An 11,800-nucleotide genomic window follows, 5' to 3' on the forward strand; every position below is an offset into this window, starting at 1 on the left:
GTTTTAATACGGTGGCCCTGAAGTGCAAATCACACCAACAAATTGCTAAACACAACAACAAAATCGAGAAACAAAAAAACAAATGGAGAATCACAAAAACAAAACTGAGAATCACAAAAACAAAATTGAGAAGCACAAAAACAAAATTGAGAAGCACAAAAACAAAATTGAGAAGCACAAAAACAAAACTGAGAATCACAAAAACAAATCAAGAAGCACAAAAACAAAAGAAGAATCACAAAAACAAATCAAGAATCACAAAAACAAAAGAAGAATCACAAAAACAAATCAAGAAGCACAAAAACAAAAGAAGAATCACAAAAACAAATTAAGAAGCACAAAAACAAAAGAAGAATCACAAAAACAAATCGAGAAGCACAAAAACAAAAGAAGAATCACAAAAACAAATTAAGAAGCACAAAAACAAAAGAATCACAAAAACAAATTGAGAAGCACAATTACATTAAGAAAACCAGAAAGGGTAGGTACCAGTCGGCAACAGGAGACATCACTGATTGGATGTCCGATCTGTTCGTCTTTGGAACCGGAAGTTACTCTGCCTGTGGCGCATTTCGTTTGAAGAAGAACGGCGGAATGTTTTGTCCTAGCTGTGGGAAAAAGCTGGTTGAGGAGTCGCCGAACTTTTGCAGCGGCTGTGGCGAGAGGCTTTATCACGCATCTTGCATCGGAGACACTTCACTCCCATTGAGTAAGTTAATAAGCATAATAAAATGTTTGTTATTTATTGATTTATTAGCCTAGCGTTAGCTGTTTCCAGCCCATAGCAGACCAGAGGGCTGTTCCACTAAGCGAGCTCAGAAAATCGAGGCTCATTTGAAAATGCACGCAGCTGTCAAAATGACTGCTCAAGACCTTTCTAGTAGTGAAGGTTTGAGGGCAGTTCTAGTGTTAACAAACCTCGCAGCTAGGGTGCCACGGACCAGACTTGTCCACAAGCATATTGCATAATGAATGAGCAGAAAGACTGCAGGTTAGCCTCGTTCCTGGAACCGAATTTGGGGCAATCGAGCCTGGATTTTCAGAGTGAGCCTGGCTTTTGGGATTAGCTTGCTTCGTGGAACAGTCCTCTGAGCATTTCCACAACTGAAACGATAATAAATTAGTTCATTTATTATGTTTGGTTAACTTTAGGAACTAACCCTATTATGTGTCTATACATTAAAACTTACTGGTGTAGAATTGTATTGGTCAATAGTATCAGTTGCATTGTCATTCCTTGGTAGAAATTTTCTAGTGAGATTATTCAGTGTTGTCCTTATTTGCGTGTTGTGTGGACAATGGAATGTTACATGAATGAATGTCTTTAATGTGTGACATTGTAGTACATTTTTCCTTTGTTTCCCTTTAGCATCACAGACTACCTCAAACTGCCCGACTCCAACCTTCAGCACCTTCATAGAATACAGAAAAAAGAAAAATGAAGAGAGGCAAAAGTTTTCTGAAGGGAGGAAGGGCTTAAAGAAAAAGGAAAAAAGAAAGGTTCAGCTCAGTCTGAAAACAAGTTGAGGTTAATTTTCTAATGACATTCTTTTGTTATTCCTTAGGGGAGTTGTGTAAAAAATGTTCAGTGTAGTAAAGCTATCCAGAATAAGAACAATTGTTTACGAGTAATTGTACATTTAGGTTGTCAGGAAGATCCCTCTTTAGCAGTTAATAAATATTCAAGTTTGAATAGATCTGCTTAGAGTCATATTAGTATCTACTTGGCCCATTGTTCATGTGTTTTTCCTTACAGATAAATGTCGGCTTGATGACCATAAAAAAGGGTGGTTTGAAGCCATACCGTGGAAAAACTATTTTCCTAACAACAGACCCTGACGCTACTGCCACAAGTCTGCTCAATCAAGCTGTTAAAAAAATGAAGGACTTTAACAAAGATCTAAAAGATGGACCTTTCCTTCTTCTGTATCCGGATGGCACTGAGGTCATTACTGTCCCTGGAACACAAAGACCATTTACACTTGAGGCTTATAAGGCTGAAGTTGGCAAGCCTTATCAAAGAATCACTGTTTTCATCTGCTTGAAGAGTGACTTTGAAGATGGTAAGCTGCTAATGTTTGTTTTGATTTTGACACACATTCCCTTAGTTTCAACAACTGCTAATTTTGAAATTGTAAAATGATAACATTACGCATAAAGCACGCAAGTCAATAGCATACCTACATTAAAATGGTGAATGGCCTGTATTTGATATAGCAACTTCTAGGGTTCTACAACCCCCCCAAGACACTTCACAACAAAACCAGTCATTCACCCATACACATTCACACACTGCTGGTGATTAGCTACAATGTGGACACAACTGTCCTGGGACTCACTGACTGAAGCAAGGCTGCTGTACACAGATGCCACCTATCCCTCCCACTACCACCACCTGGCATGGAGGGTGAAGTGTCTTGCCCAAGGACACAACGACTGTGACAGACTGAGCAGGGCTCAAACCTTCAACCTTTTGATTACAGGGCGGGCTTTTAACTCCTCTGCCACCATTGCTGCCTAAATTAGCTTGTATATGTTATGTTTCTTCCTGGAAACATGAAATTCAGCCATTTTTGGATCTACTGAGTCATGATTTTTAAATGCTAACTTTATGCCTTTCGTATTAATCTATTATTCATGATCAAATAAAGTTTCATACATTAGTATGAATTTAGTTTGCTTAGCTTGATTTGTTTTCATGTTTTGTAGTTGGAGAAAACTCAGACTTGTCTGACTCTGACCCCGAGATTGTTATTAAAAGGCCCTCTGAGTTTGATCTTGCTGATACACTGGTAAGTACAATTTAAATTTTTTTTATAGAGTTTTCTTGTTGTTTAGCCACCACCATTTGCCTCAGTTCAGTAAAACAGTTAATAGTTATATGTGAAATACATTTTGTGTGTGTGTGCGTGCGTGCGTGCGTGCTCGCTCGCTCGCATGCGTGCGTGTGTTTGTTTGTTTGTTTCAGCCATGGGAACTTCAACATGAAAGCAGTCCTTTACAGAAAGCGGCAGAATATGAGTAAGTGATATTTTAAGAACATGTAATCTTTTACTGTTTTTTGCCTAAACTTTTGTATTAATGAGATATACACTTTTGTCAAGGTTAAAGGTTCAAGGTTCTTTATTTGTCACATGCATAGTTATACAAGTACACACAGTCATTCATTCTGTATATGGTTTTTGGAACATGGACTACATAATACTTGTATTGCTTGTTTGTTAATCAAGATGCTTAAATATTTTCAAAGTGTCAATTAATATTTTCACAGTACACAACAATAATGCTTTTCTTTGTTCTCTAAGGAAGGGTGCTGGGGATCTTGTGCTTGCTAATGAAGTACAACAGGTAAAAAACTATTTTATTAGTAAAACAGTGCAGCAGACAATCTCCACCGCCTTTACTTTGCAATTAGATGACGATTCACTGTTTGCTTATTACATTCATTGTTATTATACAATGCATTTCACATCATCAATTTTCATACTATCAATAGATTATAACATCCACCCCTTAAAGGTACACTAAGTGAAATAATCACAAAGCAGTCTAATGTCTCAATCATGTTGGAAGGAAGGTTACATTGAAACTAACTGTGTATGACTCGTCTTTGTCATCTTGAATCTTCTGGCGCTGATCCGTAGCCATGAAACTCATGGAACGGGAGGAGGGAGAGTCACTCGTTTGTTTATAAAGATAGACTGTAGTACACAAATTTGACCACAGGATTTCTTATTTCATTCTTACTTACTGTACCTTTAGATAATCTATTGGGATAGGAAACCTAAGGTACATCCATCTACTTCCGGACCATGGGTCCCATACTGCTAAAAAAATAGGAGTCTATGAGCCAATAAAAATTATTTTCTGATCCCGTTTGATGTGTATAATGGATTTAAAATATGATGTCCGTGAAGTATATAAACACATTTTGATGCCAAAAAGTGCTTAAGCGACAGGTGGCAAAGGTTATTTTATGTTTTGTTTGAAAAGACGTGGCGAAATGTAAATGTTCGTCTCACAAAATTGACATCATCGAACCAGACACAGAGAAGAGGAAAAGCTTAGTTTTGTTTAGCGAGCTTCGAATCCTTCTTCCAGGATGATGTGGAGAAAACCACTATAAATCTGGCCATGTGATAATTAGCAGCTACGCTGGGGGAGAAAAGCTTCTGAGGTGACATCATATTTGCGACATCTGACTTGTAGTCATTTTAAGGACAAATTTTTACAAGCTAACAAATCTCAAATTACATTACAGACATAGTCGAAACACAATTATTTATTATTTAAATTGAAGTACAACATATGTGTGATTCAGAGAGTAAGGCAAAGCAGACCAGAAAATAACTTTTATAGCTCCATTCACTTCCATTCATTTTTCTTTTGTTCAGGGACCCACGAGCAGACCAGAAGGGGAGGAGACTTAGGCTCCCTATATTAAAATAATTATCAATTGGTCAAATATGAATTTTCATTCATCCTCTTTTCTGTATTTCCAGGTCATAGATTTGGAAGAAGAAAACGATACAGGCACTACTGAATGCCTCACTGTCGAGAGCTCCTGTTACAGGTGCGTTGTATCTTGAGTAATTATTCCAGAGGTTTGCACAAAATATATACACACAATTATTATAAATGTATGTAGTTTGACTCTTTTACATTTGATTCTTCAGAAAAATAAATAGTAGAATCGTTCTATAAAAGTGGAACTGCATGTTTATGCATTTGTATTTTTGCATCTACACTTTGTGTACATGTTTTCACTCTGCAGAAACTACACACAGCTGTTTGAACCGATTGTGATTGATGATGAAGATCCTACTCCTAACGAAGCCAAAGCTGAGCCCCCAGAAGAACCTGTGTTAGTAATTTAAACATTTGAATCCAATTAACCGCCATCTTGTTCTGTACAAGACATCATGCAATCATGAGAGAAGTATATACACCTTTAAAAAATAAGTTTCCCTTTTTTTTTTTTTTAGAGACACCAATTTGGAGGCACATGAAATTATTGCAAATTTGGCACTGGAACTTGACCACAAGAAGGTCAGCAGGTTCAATATATCAAGGTCAGCTGTATGGGATGGAGCTGTTAGAGGATTTCGACGCAGCACATACTCTGACAACTACGACATGTTCATCAAGTTTAATGATGATGCTGGCAGCTTTGAAGACGGTTTGGATACAGGTGGCCCGAGGCGTGAATTCCTCACACTTCTTATGGGCAGTCTGAGAAATTGCCCCATCTTTGATGGACCTCCAGAGAGCCGTTATCTTGTATATAATTCAAGAGGTGGATGTTTTCTCCGTAATTATTACAATGGAAATTTTAATAAAAATTGGCTTATTTTTTTCATTAGCATATTTAATAGCAATTAACCATGATAATTATGTGCCCTGTATTACAGCTGCCAGGCAAGATGAGTACTTTTTAGCAGGAAAGATGATCGCTGTATCCATTGTGCATGGGGGACCAGCACCACATTTCCTCTCCAAGAACCTGGTCAACCACATCACAGGGAATCAGAGTTTCAGCGCCACTGTAGAAGATGTGCAAGATGAGGAGATCACAAAAGTTCTACATCAGGTAGAAAATTACCTAGGCTCAGGGAATGGGTTTACTTAGAAGACACTTGGGGCCAGTTTAAAAGATTAAATCAGGATAACAGTTATCCGTGTTGGATCATATCTTGAAAGTAGGTTCAAGGTAGATTCTGTAATCTGAAAGGACAGATTTCCACCTCCCAACAACACAAGTGAAATAACAAATTGATTATTTCTTTAATCCAATGTTTGAATGAATCGTAAAAGTAGTGAAAATTATTTTTGTTTTTCTTACAGTAAACCTTTTTTTTTTTTTTTTTTTTTTTTTTTTTTTTTATAGGTCCTGAAAGCTGAATCAGAGGAGTCTTTGCATAATCTTATTTTGCAAAACAGCACAATCTTCCAAACTGCTGGATGCCTCAGAAATGTCAAGCCTTGTGAGAAACAAGCATTTGTGGAGGAATACCTCAGATGGTACATCCTTGAAAGAAACCAAAGTGTCATACAACGGTAAACTCATTACTCCTTTTAAATTCAGGATGGCCAGTTGCTCATCACAGCAGCCACTGACATTTTCAGACCTTCAGATGTATATGAAAAAACTGATTCGGTAGCATCCGGTGATCTGATGAACAACAACTTAATTCCTGAGCCACTGTTGCACGCTATTAACCTTTTGACACTAGAACTCTAATTTAGTATACATTTATTGTTCACAATGACCCATAATAATCAGTCATGCAACATGATTAATTTTTCAGTTATTTATAAAAAGAGGTGATCCCTTTTTCGACACACTTGTTTATTCCAGTGTGAAAGCACTATTTTTTTTTTAAATGCTGAAATCCCAATGAGCTCTTCTTTTTTTGCTGTCACAGTTAATTTATGAGCACTATTAATTATTTTTGTGTATGCATTTGAAATCTGTCCAAATTTATAATGAAAGATCTAGTAGGTAAAGTCATTTAAACACAATTTAGAAGACTGCAATAGTCATAGCTATAAACCAATTATTAGTTATTTGTCTATCCTTTGCAGATTTAAAGATGGACTGGAAAGTCTGAATTTTTTAAGTGCACTGCAAAAACATTCCAGTGTGCTGGCCCCACTCCTATGCTTCTCTGCAAAGGCCCTGACTGCTTCAGAACTGGAGAGCATGTTCAGACCAGATCTCAGCCCAGCAGGAAGCAACAAGCGGCATAAGGAGGTCCTAACACTTGGCTTTTGGGCAGATTATCTCCTTGATTGTGGTTTGAATGGCCGTTTTTATTTGTTTATAGTTTTATGAAAGGAGAGGTAAGGAAATTAATTTTCTGTAATGTACTACAGTGTTTACTTTCTTCTTTCAGAGAAGGCAACAGCAGTGTGTCTGGAAGATTTGATGATGTTTGCCACAGGGCTGACGGCAGTTCCACCGGCAGGAATGACACCACCACCATGCATCCAGTTTTTAAGTGATTCGCCTTTTCCAGTTGCAAACACCTGTGCAAATACTCTGAAGCTACCCATCTGTGACTCATATGGCATCTTTAAGGCCAACATGGACTTTGGAATTCAAAATGCTCCAGGATTTGGATGTTCTTAAATCAGCAAGGTCATCAAGTTACAGTTACTGAGTTACCCTGTTAAGTAGTGTGCCAACGGCAGCTGAACTTAACACATTCATGTGATAAGCAACTTCCATATTGTTAAACATTTAGTTGTTTTTTCTTAATATTGTGTATGTTGGAAAAGTGACAGAAATGCTGGACACTATTTGTAAATGGTTTTATTAAAGAAAATTGTAAATGTTTCCTTGTGGTTAAATGTTAATATTTAAATTCATGCCAGTTGCTGTATATTATGAACAATATTATATTCAATTTAGCAAGAGGGAAAGGAAACACTACTAACATTAAAAAAATGAAGGAAAAACAGAAGGGCTGGAGCACTCAAGTCCAAAGGTTTTATTAGGTGCAAAAAAAAGGAAAGAAACTAACGTTTCAACACAGTGTGTGTCTTCGTCAGAGTAACTCTGACAAATGTCATTACAAACTGAAGTTCAGTTGGTATCTAAAACCCAGCTATGTCCTTCAGGGCCAAATACAGTTCTGTGGCCGATTCCCAGTCTTGTGGCTGCTGCAGTGTGTTTTGTTGTACAGCCTGTTGTAAATATTCCTCAATGTTTGGATCACCACACAATCCAACCGGTAGCCCCTCCTCGGGAAACACATCCAGTTCCCTCTCCTCAACAGCAAATCCACAGTCTCTTGAACCATATCTGCAAAATGAAAATAGAACAGTGAAGGATTTTTTGCTGACAATATGGAACTATATAAATCAACGCATGCAGTGACATGTTATAAACTGCTGTATCATACTTATGTGTAAAATTATGAATATATATTAACCAACTTAAGCAATAACAACACCTTGCATTTAGTTTGATGCAAAAGGTTAATTCATTTTGTTAAGAACTCAAATACCTGTGAGGCAAGAGATAGAGTTCGTTTGGAATCCCCCCTGGACACGATGCAAGTCTGCTTGGCCGGATCCTGTGTTTGTTCCAGAGGTCTTTGCATTCATCCAGGTCTTTCTGTAGAACCCCTCTGAAGCAGAATCTCAGCAAGCATTGGTGTTCGTGGCTTCCATTTAAGTTTCCAGAGTCTCTTAGGTCTCCAAACAAGTCCATCCAAAACTGAGACCTGGGTATATAATTAATATTTAAGAATCAATTTAGCTTTGTTCTTGGTCATTTTATAGGGTTTGTTACATTTTGGTCCCATTTAAAACATGCCACAAATGGATGTCAAACAAAGTAATGCATATTAGTTTTCCATAAATATTGTAGCGACCCTGCAGTAATGTTCTTGTTAAAAATGCTGTATTCTTTTCACTCTGTGTGTTGATTGTGAGGAGTGGAGAGTTTGGTCTGAGTTCTTCATTTTGTATTGGCGTCGTTAAATCTAGGCAAGCATGCTCATTTCGGCACAACAGCTGACAGTGACCATTTTGAGTTCCTGCAATAAAGTGACGGCTGTTAACGTCTATCTCATCCAACTTTTCAACACGTCCAGCAGGACGCTACTCTATTTTCTTAAATGCATGTAAAAAAAAACGATCTGATCAGCTTTCACTGTAGCTTACACCTACCAGACACAAATGTACCCACCTTCCTCTTCTGAAATAAGACCACCATGACTCGATGCGCTGATTCCCAGTAGATGATCCGTAACTGTGGCTTGACGATCCAGCATAATAGTCCGTGTGCGCGTGACGGAGGGTACACTGTATTGCTGCCATAGTCCCATTCTCAGTCCCGAAGTCTGTTCGTAATCTCATTGGTATCACACCAAGACTCTTTACACAGTTTATATAATTGTGAGCTATAACAGCCGGGTTGTTGTTTGTTGCTCCACACACAAGCCACATCAGTCTTCTTGAAAAGCCATCTATACATCCTGACAGGGCCAAGCCAAAGGGTTTCAGTTTATCATAGCCATCTACATGCCATATGTAATTGGGCCCCATGGAGTGATACGTGCGTCTTGTGAACCTCCTTCGAGTTCTCAAAGCGATTCCTTGAGGATTTAGTTGTCTCAACAGCCTCATAACTACATCACGCTTGACACGCAGCTTGTGTTTTTGTTTGAGAACTTGCCACATGGTCCGATATCCAAACAATTGTCCTGGTCCTCGAAGCTCGGCCAAAATGGCACGCCTCACCTCAGGAAGTGGAGAATAGTTGCCTCGTCTGTACAGTCCAGATTCTTTTAAATGCGTTTTCAGTGTACGCATACTAATTGCAATGTCATGATTACACTTGAGCATATCCAGTATCACCTCGTATGTATGTCCTGAATCAAAATATTCTCGAATAGCGACAGCTATGTTTGGGTCACCGCTAATGTTCATGTTTGAAAAAAATGCGCCACAGGCAGAGTAACTTCCGGTTCCAAAGATGAACAGCGCGGACGTCCAATCAGTGATGTCTCCTGTTGCCGACTGGTACCTACCCTTTCCGGTTTTCTTAATGTAATTGTGCTTCTCAATTTGTTTTTGTGATTCTTCTTTTGTTTTTGTGCTTCTTGATTTGTTTTTGTGATTCTTCTTTTGTTTTTGTGCTTCTTGATTTGTTTTTGTGATTCTTCTTTTGTTTTTGTGCTTCTTGATTTGTTTTTGTGATTCTTCTTTTGTTTTTGTGCTTCTTGATTTGTTTTTGTGATTCTCAGTTTTGTTTTTGTGCTTCTCAATTTTGTTTTTGTGATTCTCAGTTTTGTTTTTGTGCTTCTCAGTTTTGTTTTTGTGATTCTCAGTTTTGTTTTTGTGCTTCTTGATTTGTTTTTGTGATTCTCAGTTTTGTTTTTGTGCTTCTCAATTTTGTTTTTGTGATTCTCAGTTTTGTTTTTGTGCTTCTCAATTTTGTTTTTGTGATTCTCAGTTTTGTTTTTGTGCTTCTCAATTTTGTTTTTGTGATTCTCAGTTTTGTTTTTGTGCTTCTCAATTTTGTTTTTGTGCTTCTCAATTTTGTTTTTGTGATTCTCAGTTTTGTTTTTGTGATTCTCCATTTGTTTTTTTGTTTCTCGATTTTGTTGTTGTGTTTAGCAATTTGTTGGTGTGATTTGCACTTCAGGGCCTCTCAATTTTGTTGTTGTGTTTAGCAATTTGTTGGTGTGATTTGCACTTCAGGGCCACCGTATTTTAACCACACATACAGCCTAAAAACACTGCCTCGTTTCTACATCCCAGTTATGGGTGTAATTCAAGATGTTCTTTTTAATTACTACATTTGATATAAATACTCAACTCTATAAGAACAAAGGCCACAAGAAGAGTGGGTCTGTAGCCTATGCTCTGAACCATATACAGATTCAGCCTTTCCTTTCATTTCCCTCAAATCCAATGAAGCTGTGGTGTTGACATGCAGTAGGGGGCTGAAGTGTGCTGCTGGCATGGGGGAACAGTGTGGATCCTGCCTGCAGGCACCCTGCAGACCTGTTTGTTGATTACAGATAGAGGTTGTATACATAAATGTTTATCATGTATTAAGATGGCAAATACTGTTGTAGAAATGGGAATGAAACATTTCATTAATTAGCAAGTAATTGAACAGTTAAAATGCACATTATTTCATTTCTCTAACAGGAAATATAAATTTAGAAATAAACAGGCAAACCAATTAGCTGAAACTAAAAGAAGAGTCATTAAAATGTTTATTTTAGAAATGTGAAATATTAATACATCAATAATTCAAATAAAAAAAATATAAAAAAGTCAACAGGAAAATCATTTAAAAATATACATGATTAAGTCGTGAATAATTAATAAACTTTTTTTTCCATTTTTTTTCAGTGCAGTTTAAAGTGAGTTAAAGATTACAGGCTATAAATGTACATTCAGTCCCTTTTGTTGATTTGTGTTTTCGGTCGTTGTGTCCTTGGGCAAGACACTTCACCTGTTGCCTACTGGTGGTGGTCAGAGGGACGGTGGCGCCAGTGTCCAGCAGCCTCGCCTCTGTCAGTGCACCCCAGGGCGGCTGTGGCTACAATGTAGCTTGCCATCACCAGTGTGTGAATGTGTGTGTGAATGGGTGGATGACTGGTTGTGTAAAGCGCTTTGGGGTCCTTAGGGACTAGAAAGGCGCTATACAAATACAGGCCATTTACCATTTTTATTTTGTTATTTTTTCTATTCATTGTTGGATGCGATTTGTCATTTAGCTTCTCTTTTTGGGTCTGATATACTGGTCAGTGATGTGCTGGGACAAATCCAAGTTGGCCATCACATTGACACAATTAAAAAGAATTGTTTAAGGGAGATATTGTCACACAACTTCTGACCTCGACATGAGCTTTTTAGCTGTTGTATATCACAGTTTGGTTAGGGTTAGGCACAATAAGCATTTGGTTAGGTTTTCGAAAAACTGATGGATTGCCTTGCAATCCGGTTGTTCAGTGATGACGCGACGAATCCTACTTCCTGGTCTAAAGTAAAAGAAGATGGCGCCGGTGAGGTCGGCTGCCGTCACGACTGCTCCGACCACTTTTTCTTTGTCTTTGTTTTTTAAGTTAGTTTTCAGCGTTTCTAAATCGGCAAAATCATCACCATTGGGTACATTAGGTATGACAGTGACACTCTTGTTTCTATTGGTATACAATGTACTCACAATTCGAAGTTTTTAACTCCGAATCCGAGCTGGCCGAGTGAGATCTTGAGGGAGAACAAAGGGAAGCGGCGGCGGCCTAGAGGGAAGCGAGCCGGCGTCAGGAACAGG

At 38.0% G+C, this 11,800-nt stretch overlaps 1 protein-coding gene and 1 long non-coding RNA gene across 2 annotated transcripts; one reads left to right on the forward strand and one right to left on the reverse strand.

Annotated features, from left to right (window-relative positions):
- The first annotated feature begins 542 nt into the window (after positions 1–542).
- On the forward strand, positions 543–7,340 carry LOC106674539 (G2/M phase-specific E3 ubiquitin-protein ligase). Its single transcript, XM_076886325.1, has 11 exons — positions 543–709; positions 1,757–2,063; positions 2,710–2,792; positions 2,969–3,021; positions 3,306–3,348; positions 4,503–4,573; positions 4,775–4,864; positions 4,986–5,296; positions 5,412–5,590; positions 5,888–6,057; positions 6,586–7,340. The coding sequence occupies exons 2-11, from the start codon at positions 1,772–1,774 to the stop codon at positions 6,833–6,835; spliced, it is 1,542 nt and encodes a 513-aa protein (XP_076742440.1). The 5' UTR covers positions 543–709; positions 1,757–1,771; the 3' UTR covers positions 6,836–7,340.
- On the reverse strand, positions 7,334–9,182 carry LOC112435205 (uncharacterized). Its single transcript, XR_003024475.2, has 3 exons — positions 8,699–9,182; positions 8,013–8,231; positions 7,334–7,807 (listed from the first exon to the last, which is right to left on the reverse strand). It is a non-coding gene; the product is annotated as an uncharacterized LOC112435205 (long non-coding RNA).
- Positions 9,183–11,800: the final 2,618 nt, after the last annotated feature.

This window comes from Maylandia zebra, linkage group LG7, assembly GCF_041146795.1.
Source record: "Maylandia zebra isolate NMK-2024a linkage group LG7, Mzebra_GT3a, whole genome shotgun sequence".
Taxonomy (NCBI): Eukaryota; Metazoa; Chordata; class Actinopteri; order Cichliformes; family Cichlidae; genus Maylandia; species Maylandia zebra.

What these genes read in the sequence shown, in the direction of transcription:
- LOC106674539 (XM_076886325.1), top strand. Translation starts at nt 1,772, where the DNA reads ATGACCATAAAAAAGGGTGGTTTGAAGCCATACCGTGGAAAAACTATT. An exon ending in TTGCTAATGAAGTACAACAG is followed by an intron (nt 3,349 to 4,502) that starts GTAAAAAACTAT and finishes CTGTATTTCCAG; the next exon opens with GTCATAGATTTGGAAGAAGA. An exon ending in TCTTGTATATAATTCAAGAG is followed by an intron (nt 5,297 to 5,411) that starts GTGGATGTTTTC and finishes CCTGTATTACAG; the next exon opens with CTGCCAGGCAAGATGAGTAC.